Here is a 16,587-nt window from a genome sequence, read left to right on the forward strand (position 1 = left end):
CTGACAGCAAGAGCATGCAAGTTTCCAAGCTCGATGGAATTCTTCGTTCATGTGCTACTCAGAATTCACAAAACAGTTTTTCTAGGAAAGGCCTAACAACATACAGACTCAATGTTACTGCTACAACAACAGTATCAAAGGAGTAAATATATGAATCCAGAGACAAGCAGATAACCACTAAAACACTGTTTTAAGAAAACAGACCAGAAATGGAAAAACTACTATCTCATACCACAGCTTCAGTGGAATACTCCCTTCTAGCCTATCATCTGCTGAAGACACAACATAGTGGAAAGTGTTTAAATTGATCCTGCTGCTGGAGACAGGAGGAATTTTCACCATTGGAGGAGGCTAAGCAGTAAAAACGCTCCCTCCAAGGACAAGCCAGCCGAAGGGCTTCTCAGTGAAAGGTCAGGAAACATGTTTTAGTAGGAGCAAATGGAGTGAGGTTCCCTCCCCATTTTTTATTTTATGACAAATTCATATCTTTTGCAAGTGCCCTCAGGGTGCCCATGGATGAAACAGAGAAAAAAAAGCATAAGAGAAACATATGTATAATATGCCAAAACTTGCACAGAAATGCGTCTGTACAGAACAGGAGAGCAGGGGGAAAATATTTCCACTCGTGCCAAGCATTCCATCGACTGTCTGCCAGCTGATCAAACAAGGCCAAGCAGGGTTATAAGCCCTCAGCCGTGCAATCACAGCTTCTCCTACTTGTACAAAGCCAGGTGCAGTAATTGCCAACCATGACTTCATTGATTTCAATCACCTCCCTTCCTTTTCGAGAGCCAGACACCTATTGCTCCAGAGAAGTGACAAAGCTTTATTTGTAAGCCCTTCTTGAGCTGGTGGTGTTGATCTCTTCTACTATATATATATATATATATATATATATATATATATATATATATGTTTCTCTCATGGGAAATATTTTCTTTCTGTATTGTGCATTTAAAAAAGTTATAAGGATTCACAGTTCTTCTGTACTAACAGTTTAACATTTTAGTAGCCAAGCATGTGAATTATATCCAGGTAGCCATAATTAGAAGGAACAAGCATGGTGTTTACTTTAATGTGAATCTAAGAGTTCGGAGCTTGCAAAAACTTGTAGACAATTGAATTTACCCCAAGTACTAAAGGACTGCCTTTCTCAAATACCTGCCAAAAAACCTTGTATGCATGAGCAGCACTGAGTTCACTTCCATATAGAAGCACCCTCCGTGTGCACTGCAATAACAAGAATTCTCCTCACTGCTTTGGGTGTTGTGTAGTGGCAAAGAACATAAGCCAGGACCTAATGGGTCAGGCTGAAGGGTCATCTAGTTCACAGCAATCTGTTTTCACAGTGGCCAACCAGATCCCTATGGGAAGTTCACAAGCAGGCCTTGAGGGCAGCATACCAGAAGCTGAAGGAATTTTTGGATAGGAGTTGATGTCTGAAGTCATCAGGAGAGATGTGAAGATCTCTGCAAGAGTGGTTTCTTACAGGAAGATCTCCATTAGTCTTCTCATCCTTGGTGTTCCAGGAACTTTCTACCTCCATAGCAGAGGTGGCAAGGTTCAAGTTATGGGTCAGTTGGGAGCTGTGATGCCTAAGTGGAAACTGTCCAAGGGAAAAACATGCCATAAATCCCAGCCTCAGTGCAGCTGCTCAGTTGCACGTTCCAGAGAGCCTGCTATGCAAACCACATCGTTGGCCCTGGACTGGAACAACCTGTACACATTGTTTATAGTAACCAGAAGTAACAATACATGGCATTCATAATTTTAGAAAATTATGGCCACTTGAGCATAACCCAGGTGTTTTTCTACCCAAATACCTTAAACTGTCATTTAGAAGAAGCTTGAATGCATCTGTAATTTTATACATTAGAAAACTAAAGATGCAGAATAAAAAGATGCAGAATATGAAGAGAGAGAAAACTTTTTTGAAGGAGACATATGGTATATTATTAGTGGGGAGCTTCAAGGGTGCAGCAGGTAGAAATGTGGCTGCATCAGCTGTGTGACCAAGTTCCTTATGGGGAACTCAGTTGTGTTGCTGATCCCTGCAAAAAGCAGGGTTGAAGTCACTGCAGATCAGTTGATGCCCTATGTGACATCAAAAATTTCCCTAAGCTCAAGAGCAGCTTACAAATATAGTCATACATTGGTTTAAGTACGCTTCGATTTGAGTACTTTCAGTTTAGGTACTCTGCGGACCCATCTGGAACAGATTAATCCACTTTCCATTACTTTCAATGGGAAAGTTTGCTTCAAGTTAAGTAAGACTTCCATAACCAATTACACTCATACTTCAGGTTAAGTACGCTTCAGGTTGAGTACTCCGCGGACCCGTCTGGAATGGATTAATCCACTTTCCATTACTTTCAATGGGAAAGTTCGCTTCAGGTTAAGTACGCTCCAGTTTAAGTACTCCGTGGACCGTCTGGAATGGATTAATCCACTTTCCATTACTTTCAATGGGAAAGTTCGCTTCAGGTTAAGTACGCTTCAGGTTAAGTACAGACTTCCGGAACCAATTGTGTACTTAAACCGAGGTACCACTGTAAAGCATTGCCACTTTTCTGGAGCTTAGGAGTCTGGATCTTGGGATGAAATGGATATGATGGGGATCCATGAATTCTGAGGCTGTGTGCATGCTCCCATTTATTCTACATCCCATGTACTCCCACCACTGGTTTGGGAAGTGGTGTACACGCAACATTTGCCACAATCTGTTTCTATCCTGTTGCTTTCGTATGAAATACTGTGTTTCATAACCCCCACCAAACCAGCATCAGTCCAGGAAAAAGAACAACCTACTTGTGTTTAAGTCAGCAATGTATAGGCAGCCATAGATACCAACGACTGCAGCTGATTTTGAACTAGTGGGAGAAGCTGTCAATGGACGGCTGAGAGCTTGTAACCTTGTTTGGTCAGCTAGCAGGCAGCTGATTGGATGCTTGGCATGAGGGGATTCTCCCCTTCCTCATTTCTATACAAGTATTGGCACATTGTGGGTATGTTTCTGTTACACTTTTCATCTCTGTTTTATCTAGGTGGACAACAGTAGGTCACTTCAAAGAGAAAATACATTGTGAAGCATGTCATAGAATGAAAGGGGATTTGGGGGGAAAATAATCTCATTCCATTTGTTCTTACTGCAGTGTATTTTCTGACCTTTCACGAAGTAGCCCTTTTGCTGTCTTGCTTTTTGTGTATGCGAACTGTTAGCAGTGGAGAATCTTCTGACTTTAAAGCACAGTTTGTGGGGAGCTGGAGGAGGAGGAAGCCTTTAGCAAGTTACAGTTCCTGTAAAAGGTCATTGTCGGATAGTTTTGGCAGCGGTGGGACAGAACCCAGAGCGTTTGAGCAGCTGATATGACCAGTATGAGCTGCTACACATTTAAACAGCCCTGCCTCTCCGGCAGCTTGAGGTGGTTAAAGTACCTTGTTCAGGCAACAGCCATAAAATCAAGTACTGGTTAGCCTCAAATATCACAATAGCCCAATTTTAACATTAAAATCTGGCTTAAACAATTGGGCTTTGTAGCATCTTGAGCCTCAGCAAAGAATAAATGCGGCCCAGGATTGGAGGAGGATGCCACAGGTACCAAGGCAATGATACCAGTTTTCAAAAATAAAATGATATATTAATTTCATTTGTTAAAGAGCTCTCAGTCATACAACATGTTTATAGATGCTCTGCAGGCATATACAGTGGTACCTCTACTTACGAATAACTCTACTTACGAATGTTTCTACTTACGAATAGAGCTCCGTCCGCCATCTTGGATGCGGTTTAGATAGGATTTTTTCTACTTACTAATTTTTAGATAGGGTTGCTTCTACTTACGAATTTTTTTCTCCCAGTACATTCCTATGGGATTCGACTTACACATTTTTTCGACTTACAAATGTGCGTTCGGAATGCATTAAATTCGTAAGTAGAGGTACCACTGTAGTTACCAAAAAATAGTTGCTCTGTCTAACTAGGAGGCTGGTCTAGTAGGGATGCATGAAGTGGTGGACTGATTGAAGCTTCCTATTGCTCCTTTGAGTGCTGCAGAGATCTTTACCCAATTTAGGTCTATTAATTTCAGTGGGTCTACTCTTAATAAAAGTTAGGTGAATACAAGCCTATGGCTCCAAAATTCTTACACTCTCTCTTTGCTCGGCCTTTTATATTGGTGTGTTGATTGTAGAGGTTCCTTTTGGATTGCAAGGACTTCAGTCGACTTGTCGAATGCACACAGATGACAAGGTTTTTCACAACATTTGGCCACGTCAGGGTGCCTCTAAGTAAATGGGTGCAACTGTCCTGAAAGGTGTCATTCTGTCTAAGGAACATTGTTTCCCTTCACCTGATATTTTAAAGTCCTGTTTGTTTCAGATCACCATCAGCAATGGTAATATTCCCTGCAACAGCTGCCTCTATTTCAAATGTTCATTCATTCAAAATGACAATGTTACACGAGTTTTTGTGATTCGCAAAATAATATCTGATTTAACAAGGTGTATGAAAAGAGTTTCACTGTCTCAGGAAGCTGAGTTCCATTCCAGAGCCTCTTTTCTACTGTGGGAAAAAAAGACTCAGCTCCTTCTGGCTGATGACACAATCTCCCTAAGCGGTGGTATGTTGAGCAGCGCTCTCTTCCTAACTGGCAGGAGTTTCTATAGATGGAAGTGCTCTGTGAAGATGATGGGCCCCAGGCTGTCATCTTCTTCAGACAAATGACTGGCTGTGTGGAGCAGGCCTCAAGTAGCTCTTTGCTTAAATGAATTGGGCATCTGAGTTCTTCACCTTAACAAAGACAATCTGTCTGGCCTTAGAAGGGGTTTGTTTTGATCCACACAACTCCCATCTTGTACCAGGATCTTTTAACACTGCTGTAAACGCACATGGTTGTGAGTTTTATTGGGCCACCTGCCCTGCTGTCTTCGGTTATAAAAAAAGGTCTCAGTGCAGTGATGATGCCATTGGATTTTTGTGATGAATTCTCCTTTTCAGGAAATCACAGCTGCCAGATCTCTGTCTTGGCCTCCCGTTGAACTATATGGGTGTGTGTGTATGAATTTGCTTTTTTAAGCAGTTCTGTGTTGTTTATTGTTCTGATTATGTCTTATTCCTAAAAGGCATTTTAGAAAAGGAAGCAGCCAAGTAATTACACAGTGACTTATGGAGAAGCTGGCTTGGAAGCAAGGTTTTGTTTTTAAAACAGAAACAAAAACCTCTGTACAACAAATAGGTCCCCTCCCCCACCTCTGCCAGTTGAGTAGAGCTGGCTTTCTTCACCATCTAGTTCTTTGTTTTGTTTTGTTTAAATGATACTCCATGAAAGATGCATTTTGGACATGTTTAGCATGTAGTTATGGTGAGCAGCTGAATATTTTTTGCAGCACTGATCTTGGCATTTGCACTGAGACGTTCTGGAATCAGAGGTGCTATGAGCCCTCCAGCCTGTCAGCTTCTACTACAGACTGAAGCATGAAGTACAGCAGACAGAAAATACTGCTCTGATGACTGGTGCCATGTTCTTAGTGTTTATGGCGAGCCTGCTCCATAATGCCTGCCAGTGTTGTATGCCTTGTTTATTTTTTCTTTTGTGCATTTCTTTCTGTTCTAAGGCCTGAGAGCAAAGATAAAAGGTAAAAAGTTAAAGGACCCCTGGGCGGTTAACGCAGTCAAAAGCGACTATAGGGTTGTGGCGCTCATCTCGCTTTTCAGGCCAAGGGAGCCAGCGTTTGTCCACAGTCAGCTTTCCAGGTCATGTGGCCAGCATGACTAAACCGCTTTTGGTGCAACGGGACACTGTGACAAGTGCCAGAATGCAAGGAAACGCCGTTTACCTTCCCGCCGCAGCGGTACCTATTTATCTACTTGCACTGGTGTGCTTTCGAATTGCTAGGTTGGCAGGAGCTGGGACAGAGCAACAGGAGCTCACCCCGTTGCATGGATTCGAACCGCCAACCTTCTGATCAGCAAGCCCAAGAGGCTCAGTGGTTTAGACCACAGTGCCACATCCACACCAAACATTTAAAGCACATTTATAGCACATTAAACAGTCATGCCTTCTCCCATAGGATCCTAGGAACTATAGTTTACCCCTTGCAAAGCTCCAGTTCACAGCACACTTAACGAACTGCATCCTTAATAAACGACTCTTGTTGTGCAGCTTCTCCCACTATTGCTATGTTGGGGGATACCTTCCAAGAAAGTGAGCTTTGTGAGTACAGTCTGTTTGCAATTAGGGTTTTTAACTTTGGTAGAGAGCCTTCATGCATACAGAAAGATATCTCATTCAGAAATTATGCTTCAACATTGTGCAACATTATGCAACATTATGCTTCAAAGATTGTGGGGTGGGTGGAGAGCAGCAGCATGACCTTGAGGGCCACTTGTCAAATAGAGGATATCCCTTTATATTAGAGGCCTTCCTCTGTACATTAGGACACATGGCCACCTTACACAGATCTGGCAAACAGATAGAAACAGATAGAAATCCTATGCCAACACTAAGGCTGAGGTTCAAAGAACACCTGGTGGATAAAAAAAGCTCAAGAGATCCAGCACTTAGCCAACACCCATGATGCACAGAGTTTCTTTAAAGCCACAAAGACCATCTGTGGGCCAATAAATCATGGTATATGCTCTCTATACTCAACAGACGGTACCACACTTCTAAAAGACAAAGAAGCTGTTGCATTGTGCTGAAAAGAACATTACCAACATCTCCTTAACCACAACTCCCCCGTAGGTGCTGAGGTCCTCTCACAAATTCTGCAAAATCAAATTAGAGATGAGCTTGCAGTATCTCCAAATTTGGGAGAGTTGTGTACAGCTATTAACCAAATGAAAAACAACAAAGCCACTGGACCTGATGAGATTCAAAGTGGGTGGAATTGAACTTACACAACAAATTCACAAGCTCATCGAAAAATTCTGGGAGAGAGGAGAGATCCCAGCAGAAATGTTGGAAAATGTCTATCACTTTTCCTACCTTTTCCACAAGGGCTGACATTGATGCCGAAATCCAGCATCGCCTGAGCTCTGTGATGCCCTCTGACTCCGATAGAAATGCAGAGTGTTTGAGGACCGGGACATTCGCAGGGAAACCAAAATGCTTGTTTACAAAGCTATTGTACTACCAACCTTACTGTATGCTTGCAAAACATGGACCACTTATAAACACCATCTCCAATTCCTCAAAAGATTCCATCAACGGTGTCCCCGAAAATTTTTACATATCACTTGGGAAGATAGGCGAACTAATGTTAGTGTACTGGAAGAAGCAAAGATCACCAGTGTCAAAGCAATGATTCTTGAACACCAACTTCGTTGGGACTAGTCATGTTGATGGGATGCCTGATTATCATCTTCCAAAGCAGCTATTCTATTCTGAACTTAAAAATGGAAAGCGTAAGGCTGGTGGTCAACAAAATAGGTTTAAAGACTCTCTCAAGGCAAATCTTTTAAAAATGTAGTATAAACACTGACAACTGGGAAACATTGGCCTGCAATCGCTCCAATTGGAGAACAGTCTTTACCAAAGGTGCCATGGACTTTGAAGACACTCAAACTCAGGACGCAAGAGGAAGACACATTTGGCAAACCTCTACCATGTTCAATTCCCGCCCAGAGACCTATGTCCCCAATGTGGAAGGACGTGCGGATCCAGAATTGGCCTCCACAGTCACCTAACGGACACCTACGGACCATGCTTACTCGGCTACGAGTGATCACCCAAGAAGAAGACATAATGGTATTCTGAATGTGATTGTGAATTAAGAAACTCCAGTTAGGATGTGTGATTTTTATATGTAGCTATTGGGGTCATGAGTAGTTTGACAGTGTGGTTTTGAGTTACTTGCATGCTTCATTGGGGCTGGCTACATAGGGCCAACGTTCTGCTGCTGACTGAAATTGAGACATTTCCAATGGTTTGTTGGTATTGTAAGTATTCTTTTTATTGCCAAATTCCGTTAAAGTCAAAGAGGGTTTATAGAAACCTCTTCTACTGCTTTCTTAGATAAGCAGGCAAACATGAGGTGTTAAGGGCCTGCTCTCAGGTTAATTAAATCAACTGCTTGTTCCCTCCAGCGACTTCACATCAAGGCCAAGGTGAAATATGGAAAGTAATTGGGAGTTGCCTTTTAAAGTAATTGGGAGTTGCCTGTTTGAAATCATTGGAGGTTTGGGAAACTTAAGACCTTGTAAGATTAGTCCCTTTTTAGTCTAGCTTGGCATTTAACTCGGATACCAAGATCAAATGCTGACATTTATTAATAAATAGACATAAAATGTCTGAGACAATTTAGCTTTTCTCTGTGGAATGTGGCTCATTTTATTATTATTTCTCTTGACAAGGCATTCATCAGACTGCTTTGATTAGACAGTGTGTTTTCTGGAGCACACCCAGATCTCCCCATGTTTTCTTTTCCTCTTTAAATTTTAAACCCATCTCATGTGGGCTTTATCTCTCTTACTTTGTTGGTGTGGAGAGCTTTTCCTTACATTTTAAGGGTTGTTAAGGTTACTTGCTGTTTGCTGTAAAGACATAGATCAAAAGACTGCTTTTGACATTTTTCTTTTAAACTGGGAAATACTATAATCTGTACTCTTTTTTATTTGTTTTTTTGGCTGAAACCTTTAAGCCAAAGTTTTCCTTGAACCAGACTAGATGTGTGAGTGTAGTAGATGCTTAGTGTGATAGAGACCCCTTGTTCCCTTTTGCCTGAGAAACTGTACAACAGGGACCAAAGACCTTTACTTTTTGCAACATAAAGGAATGTGTTTTTATTGATGGATCAGTGGAATGGAGGCAATGGAGAAACTACGTCTTGGATTCTAAGCTTCCCTCCAAGCATGGAAGGAGTTTGCACTCACTCCTTTCATGAGTACAGTTCTCAGAACTTAGTATCCCGGGAACCCCATGTGATTTATTTACACACCAAAAAACAAGCTCTTTCCTAAATGTGGTGATTGTGCCTAAATATGTGGAATGTGCTGTGTATCAGCTGGAGAGATGGGGCAGCAAAGTCACCTCCCTGCCCCCCAGTCTGGTAGAGAACATCTGACATTTCACTCTAACCTATTCCTGGAAATGTCTGGTGCAGTGGCCATAATATTCGAATCTGCTCCCACCCTTCCATCCATGTCCCTTCTCCCTTTGCATATTGTGTTTATTAATTTGGAAGCCTTGTTTTAAACTGTGAATGCCTTAAATGCATTGGTGGACACCATCCCCACCCCACCCCACCCCATTCCAGTTCTAAAAGATTGGTGTCTACTGATCATCACCTTCATAAATGTTTTCTTTTCTTTCTTACAGTTACCTGACCATAAGCAACAAACAGAAGTTCTTCTACATCACAAGTCCTTTTTTAAAAAGGGCTGCCTTGGTACTTACCTATGTAAGTATTACTATAAACTATATTCTTACTTAACTTTCATTTCTTCAGATGAATCCCATTGTAGCTCCTCAGTCTCGAGAGCAGGCCTAATACAGAAGTATCGTACTCTGTTAGTCCATAGGAACAAACATAAGAATTGGTATGCTGGGCAGTAGCAGATTTAAGTTGGTGGGGACAGTTCTCCTGCACAGGACACCAAGCTGAGGGGTGCAAAACCACCACCACCAATGACTATATTTATATGGGTAGCTACTGAGAAGATCCATAAAAAAGCAACTGCATCAAAAGGAATTACTGTGAAAATTTGAAGAAAAAGGGGGGCACCGAATTTTGTCCTTGCTCAAGGCACCATATTCACAAAGTCTGCCCCTATGCTGAGTAAGAACAGTTTATCTCAGTTAACCCAAAAATGTTTGTGAGTCTCAAGTATATTAAGATAGGTTCTGGTTTCCTGGTCCTAATTAATTGTATGCCTCTTTGTAGTAATAACAGAAATATCTCCTCTTTTCTGAAGGTGATCCTACTTTTGTATTTTCGCTTCTGGATAATGGGAGGTTCTATGCCAGCGTTTTCAGAACAGGACAATCCAGCTTCATTCTCACCTTATCTTCTTACAAGGTATGGTAGCAGGAGCCACAGATGCTTGGGTTGATGCTATGTCTGTGGAAGAAAGTGAGAAAAAAATTGGGGTTTCATTTCTTTGCTACATTCCTTGCCATGTTGTTTAGCTAGGTACTGCCAGTTGCTCATGAACCATTACTAGGAGTAGTAAGAGCTCTCTCAGAATAACCACCACCACATTAAAAGCTTGGATAAATGCTCTGATTATGTCAGATGCCCTCAGGGTACTTCCTCAAGAGAGCAGCAGTACAAAGGAGACCTCTAGTTCCAATGAACTCTCATTTAAATTTGGGCAGTCTCTCTGAAAGGCTAGGGAAGCCAGTGAAGGACTAGTGGAAGCAAGCACCACATTTTCAGTTTGCTTTCTGTGGAAGCTTTTCATGTGTTGTACTTAATTCCCGAATATCACTCTGTCTGATCCCTTGATTAGGGGAAACTGCATCACCACATATAAGCCTTTAAGGCTCTTGGGTCTCTGGCTTGGCAAGCCTAATGCCTCAACATCCAGGGTTTATCCCTAAGACTTCGGTGCAAGGGGAAGAAAAAGCAGGAGGAGAAGCTGTAACATGGCAGGTACCGGAAGAGACAAACAGCTCATTGTCTCTCTGGCTACTATAGATTGAACTGTGAGACTCTGGAAAAGAAAATACAAATGTTCTCATGGGTCATGTCAGAGGGCGGAATGGAAAAGAACAGCATGGGGTAGGTTTTGTAGCCCATTAACTTTTCCTTTTAAAAACCTTGTGGGCTTCCTCAGATAACGAACAGAATTTTAACTCTTCCTAAATGCCGAGAGGAAATGTTATTAATGCCCTTCATTAGACGTAACAATTTTTCACTTCGGTATTTACAGCTGAAGCTATTTTAGCTTGGGGCTCTTTCCATCTTTTTCACAGCTCTAAATCAAATGCGCTTGACAAGGCACTTCATAATAATGTTGTAAAACATATGTGGCTGCAATTATAACCAGGTGCTGTTATTTATGGGCTCCCTATCTCTGCCGTATTTGGTTAGTTTACTCTGAGGCGCTCCTATCAGGGAGCCCATCCATGCGGCAAAACCTTCCCAGTTTCTATATAGCTTGGCATACTTGTCTCTTTTTCAGCTGAATCATTTTTGATCAGATAACAGCTTGTTTGTGTGTGTGTGTGTGTGTGTGTGTGTGTGTGTGTGTGTGTGTGTGTGTGTATCTCCACTCCTAATATAGAACTGGTGGGCATCATACTTCTGCCAGGTTGTTCTGTGTGTGGGAGAGCATGCAGAAGGTGGTCATCAACTATTGTAGTCGTGGGGTCCTGTCCCAAACCAATGAGACAGCCTGACCCAGAAGCTTTTGTTCAAGCAAAACAATACAATCTGTTCTCTAGTCTTCCTGTTAAGAGGCTTCATTGCTGGTCCGGTTGGTTTCTCTGTAGCCCCTACTTCAGCCACAGGTGATAGTTGTTGGTGGCACAGACTGAATTCCCACCCAACTTCCCTCAGGCCCAGGACCTGCTACAGGCCCATGTTCTGTTGGTAGGTTGCAACCCAAGAGAGGGTTGTGTATGTATGTGTGGGTTTGTTTGTTTTAAGATTGGTTGTATCAGCAATGCCACAACAATGCAGAGGAGAGAAGCTGGCAACAAGAGGGGAAAGAAACAGGACAGAGAGGGACAGACAGATGCATACATATAGTAAAAGTCCAGTCACGAATGACTCTGGGGTTCTTGACTAAGAGTACAATCCTAGTAGCGCTGTGGTTTAAACCACTGAGCCTCTTGGGCTTGCCGATTGGAAGGTCAGCAGTTTGAGTCTGTGCAATGGGGTGAGCTCCTGTTGCTCTGTCCCAGCTTCTGCCAACCTAGCAGAAAGCATACCAGAGCGAGTAGATAAATACTTCCTGCTGTGGTGGGAAGGTAAATAGCGTTTCAGTGCACTCTGGCACTCATCACAGTCCTTTGTGCACCAGTAACGGTATAAGTCATGCTGGTCACATGACCCGGAATGCTGTCTATGGACAAACACCAGCTTCCTTGGCCTGAAAAGCGACCTGAGAGCCTCACCCCATAGTCGCCTTTGAGTGGACTTAACCATCTATGGGTCCTTTACCTTTATTATACTTTACAATCCTATGCAAAATCCTGTGCAGGTCCCATTGACTTCAAGGCTGCAATTCTAAACAGATTAAACTATTGAGAGCCTCATTAAATACAGTGAGAATTAGTTTTGGGGGAAATTGCATAGGACTAGGCAGTAATGTGAGTGTGATTCAGTTTCTCAACTGTGCCATGTGATAAATGGACTCTAAAATAGGACCCTCTGCTTTCTTGACAGGCTGTAAAGGGTTAACTTTGCTTCAACTTTCATGCTTTTAGTTGTTTGAATGTAGGGCTAGAAGTGCAGATGCCTTGGCACCAGAAATAAAAACAAGCAGTTTCTCCACATATTAGCAATAATTTTTTTTTCTCTTTTACATGAAGTCTTCAAAATAATTTTTTTAAAATGCAAACGCTCTTTGGCCATCTGACTTAATCTGCACTGTTCATCTCAGTTATTCAAAGAGCAAATGTTAATTGGAAGAAATGCAATGCATACTGAAAATTAGTAGACAAATTAACTCAAATGATTAGGGAACATTCTCCAGAGCTGCATAAACTATAGATTGGGGTAAAATAATAAACAGCCTAGATTGCAGTTAGGGAAGCAAGCAAGTCCCCGGTGTTTATGTTCAAGCTGTCACTTTCCTCAGAGCTGTGTTTTGGAAGGGTGGTTGTTTTATGTTCTTGAGAGAGATCTGGTTGTGCAAGCAGTATTTATAATTAGTTTTAAAGCATTAGATTAAATGCATTCAAGCATCCATATTATGCCACAGTAACAGTTGCTGCCTAGGTTCTTTTTATAAAATCATGCAAACTTTGGGAATAAACTCAGGCTTTGCTTTAACATGGAGAATGGCAGAAGCCCGTAACTGGAAAGTTCATATTTCAAGTTCTCCTTTTAGTTTTAGGGTTCTTTTCTTTTCTATGCTGAATTCTTGCAACTCTGGGCCAAGCACCTCATTGAACCAAAGGGAAGTTACTTTTGAGCAAATTGCATTATAAGTAATTATATACTGTCATGAAAATCTGTATATACACGAGGCGAAACAGCTTCACTTTCTTTTTTTAAAATCTGATGAGATTTACAGGGGGCTCATTAGTTTCATTTGATTTATAGCCTTCCCTATGCCAAGTGCTCAAGAGGGGTAACATTATGGTATTGTAATTAATTAGAGTTTAATTATCATCATCTTACTCTTTCTTTGGCCACCCAAAGGTAACTTGACTAAAAATCTAGTTACAGGTAGGTAGCCGTGTTGGTCTGAGTCGAAGCAAAATAAAAGAATTCCTTCAGTAGCACCTTAAAGACCAACTAAGTTTATATTTTGGTATGAGCTATGAGAAGCACAATCTCAGGGTTTGGCAAGTCTGGTAAGAGGGAGCAAATTCCACAGTTGAGAGGCAGCCAGAAAGAATGCCTCTGTGCTCTTATTTCTTGACTTCCCATGTAGATAGTAAATTTAGGAGAGTGTTCTTAGTGAAACTTAAAAGGCCAGGCTGGAAGAGAAGGAATGCTGTTTTCTAACTACCCAATAACAGAGGCTGCTGGAATATTTTTTCGCATTGCTGTGCTGGCCGGAAAGAGTCAAGGAAGTAGCTAATCTGGATTAATTTTGTGGCGCCTGGAAATAGTTTTGTGAATTGCAGGATGCGATTAACCAGTGGCCATTATTTGCTAGTGGAGCATACACTCTGCATGCAAAAGTTCTCAAGCACTGCACGAATGAGGCAATTCCTTCACTAACCTCAGTTTGCACTCAGACAGTCCCCACCTGCCCGCCTTACAGCCAGGCCAGGGGGTGGGGTGGGGGACATTGACTGTCGGGCTCCTCCTACTTAGTTTCAGCATTGCCTTAGTAAAACTCACCAGGGAAGAAGTTGAGGACAAAACTAGAATTAGTTGGCTCTGCATGTCAGTGGATCTGACTCCCCAAATCCTTAGCCTCCTTGTTTTCTGCCCTAGCAGTCCAAATGGGCACCAGGCTCCATGGCCATGAGGCTTAATACCTGTCATCTCCAGCTAAAAGAATGAGGTAGGAGATGATGGGAAAGTTCTCTGCCTGAGAACCCTGAGGGCTGCCCAGCAGCCTTCCTGATGTTGGACTTCAGCTTCCACCAGTCTTGGTCAGCATGGCCATGGAAAGGGATAGCTTAACCTACAGCAGGTTTTGGGGAGGATAAATGGCAATGTACTACTTAATAGAAATAACAAGTGTATCTTACTGCTTTTGTGAAAGCTGATTAATAGCATTAGCTATTTTAGTGTTTGCAGGTCCTTTATACTTTTTGCAAAGCATTTTGAGAGCCACTGATGAAAGGTACTATATGACGTTGTTGATTACTTAAAAAATAAATGCTGCCGTTTATTCTTTGGCCTCACGTTTACTGCCCGCTGTCACAGCCACTCTTAGCTTTGTGGTACACACAAGCGACAAGCTATTATTCAAGGCTATTAAAACGGGAAGGCGATCCAAATTGTTACGCTTTAAAAACTGTCACAGATGGAATCCTTGCATTTTCAAAAGAGGCTTGCGGCGAATCAATAAGTGCTCTCTTTAGTCCCACCGCCATGTTTGGCGAATGCTCCCTAAACCGTGCAAATTTAATGAGAGCTTTCAGCATTTGACAACGAGCAAAATAGCCAAGAGATTTTCTGTTGTGATAAGCCGAGATGTGAACCAGCCAACTATGCACAACATGTGATGAGTGTTTTAGGATTTGGAAAACAATACGCGGCTGTGCTGGCAGAATGTTTGGAAGGATCATAAGTGGTGCCAAGACAGAACAGAGCAATTTTCAAGCCTCTTGGTTGGTGTTTCTGCCGTTAGTTGTTACGTATCATTTCTGCTGAAAGTGCTGTACAAATAGGGCTTATCATTCGTCTTCATAAATGTTCTCACATGGTATGGGGAGGGGACGTCAGTTTCCTTTGCCTGCTCATAATAGTTCACAAGAACAGTTGGAGGGTCAGCAGCTAAGCTGTCTGGACTCTGCATCCTTGTGGGCTGCTTACGTGTTGCCTGGGTTATGTTGGAAGCTCTGGTCCTCAAGGGAACCTCTCATTATGTTGTTGTTTTCCACATTAGCTGAGTTTGATGCTGAGATTAACAGTCCGATATTGGCTTCTCAGTCATCTTGGCTTCTAAATGCTACCAGACTGCAGAAAAGCAGTTTTCATCAGATCACAGCCTCAGAAACAAAATGGTGTTTTCCCCATTATATGACCAACATTTCTTATACCTCACAGGGTTATCGGACACTAACATACTTATATATATTTATATCCTGCCATTCCTGCCCCATCGTTCTGCCCGGACACTGAGGTCCAGTGCCGAGGGCCTTCTGGCGGTTCCCTCGCTACGAGAATCTAAGTTACAGGGAACCAGGCAGAGGGCCTTCTCGGTAGTGGCACCCACCCTGTGGAATGCCCTCCCACCAGAGGTCAAAGAGAACAACAATTACCAGACCTTTAGAAGGCATCTTAAGGCAGCCCTGTTTAGGGAAGCTTTTAATGTTTGATGGATTTTTGTATTTTAATGTTTTGTTGGAAGCCGCCCAGAGTGGCTGGGGGAACCCGGCCAGATGGGCGGGGTATAAATAATAAATTATTATTATTATTATTATTATTATTATTATTATTATTATTATTCCTTCAAGGAGCTCAAAGTGATGTACAAAATTGTGCAGGCGCCCGTGTGCATGTGCGCTCACTCGCACATGTTTTAGCTGCACAACAAACCTAGGAGATCCGCTAGGCTGGAAAATGGTCACTGGCTCCATGGCTGAGCAGGAATTTCAACTCCTAGCCCAATATTGTAACCCAGCCTTTGCCAACCTGATACCTTTCAGATATTGTGAACTACAACCCCCCCCCTCAACAGTGTTGACTTGCAGCTCAAGGGTGTTGTAGTCCAAAACATCTGGAAGGCACTGGGATGGCAAAAGCTGCAGTAATTGCTGCACTATGTCGGCTTTTATTGCACAAGTGAATTTTTAGTCTGTGGGTCTTCTGGGAGCTTTACTGGAGCCCTTGCTGGGACACGGCAGCCTTGTGCAATACTGTAAGTCTTCTTAGGTCCAATTAACTTTACTGGCTCCTTGCCTTGCTGCACTACGCTTTCTCTCGGGCCTTTCTTGTCCTTCTCCTTTCTGTTAATGGGCTGCGTTAAGAAAAAAGCAGCATGGATTCTGCTCCAACTCTGCCCCTGCCTCTTCCTGCTTAAGTACAGGATCCTCCTAGCCTTTTCTACAGCCCTGCCAACTCCCACTACCTTCTTGTCTGTCCACACTTCTCTTACCTGACTCTACTACCTTTTGGGAGCCGAGCTTACATATCTGAGCTTGTATCTTGAATCTGTGGTTTTGCCTTGATCAGTTGCCTTGGCCCAACCAGCTCATTAGAACAGCCCATCATATCTCACTGATCCCACCTGGCTGGGTTTCTCCAGTGCATGCCATTAGGAATGTACATTAAAAGCAAAGGCAGCTG

The 16,587-nt window shown here is 42.5% G+C and overlaps 1 protein-coding gene across 2 annotated transcripts in view; it reads left to right on the plus strand.

Annotated features, from left to right (window-relative positions):
• Nucleotides 1–16,587, plus strand: part of TMTC1 (transmembrane O-mannosyltransferase targeting cadherins 1) — a 159,376-nt gene that overhangs the window by 49,507 nt on the left and 93,282 nt on the right. For both annotated transcript variants that reach the window (XM_060279968.1, XM_035126789.2), the window contains exons 6-7: nucleotides 9,318–9,399; nucleotides 9,914–10,017. In XM_060279968.1, the coding sequence (XP_060135951.1) occupies nucleotides 9,318–9,399; nucleotides 9,914–10,017 (186 nt within the window). The remainder of the gene's footprint in view (nucleotides 1–9,317; nucleotides 9,400–9,913; nucleotides 10,018–16,587) is intronic.

The sequence above is a fragment of the Zootoca vivipara genome, chromosome 10, assembly GCF_963506605.1.
Source record: "Zootoca vivipara chromosome 10, rZooViv1.1, whole genome shotgun sequence".
In the NCBI taxonomy this organism is placed as follows: domain Eukaryota; kingdom Metazoa; phylum Chordata; class Lepidosauria; order Squamata; family Lacertidae; genus Zootoca; species Zootoca vivipara.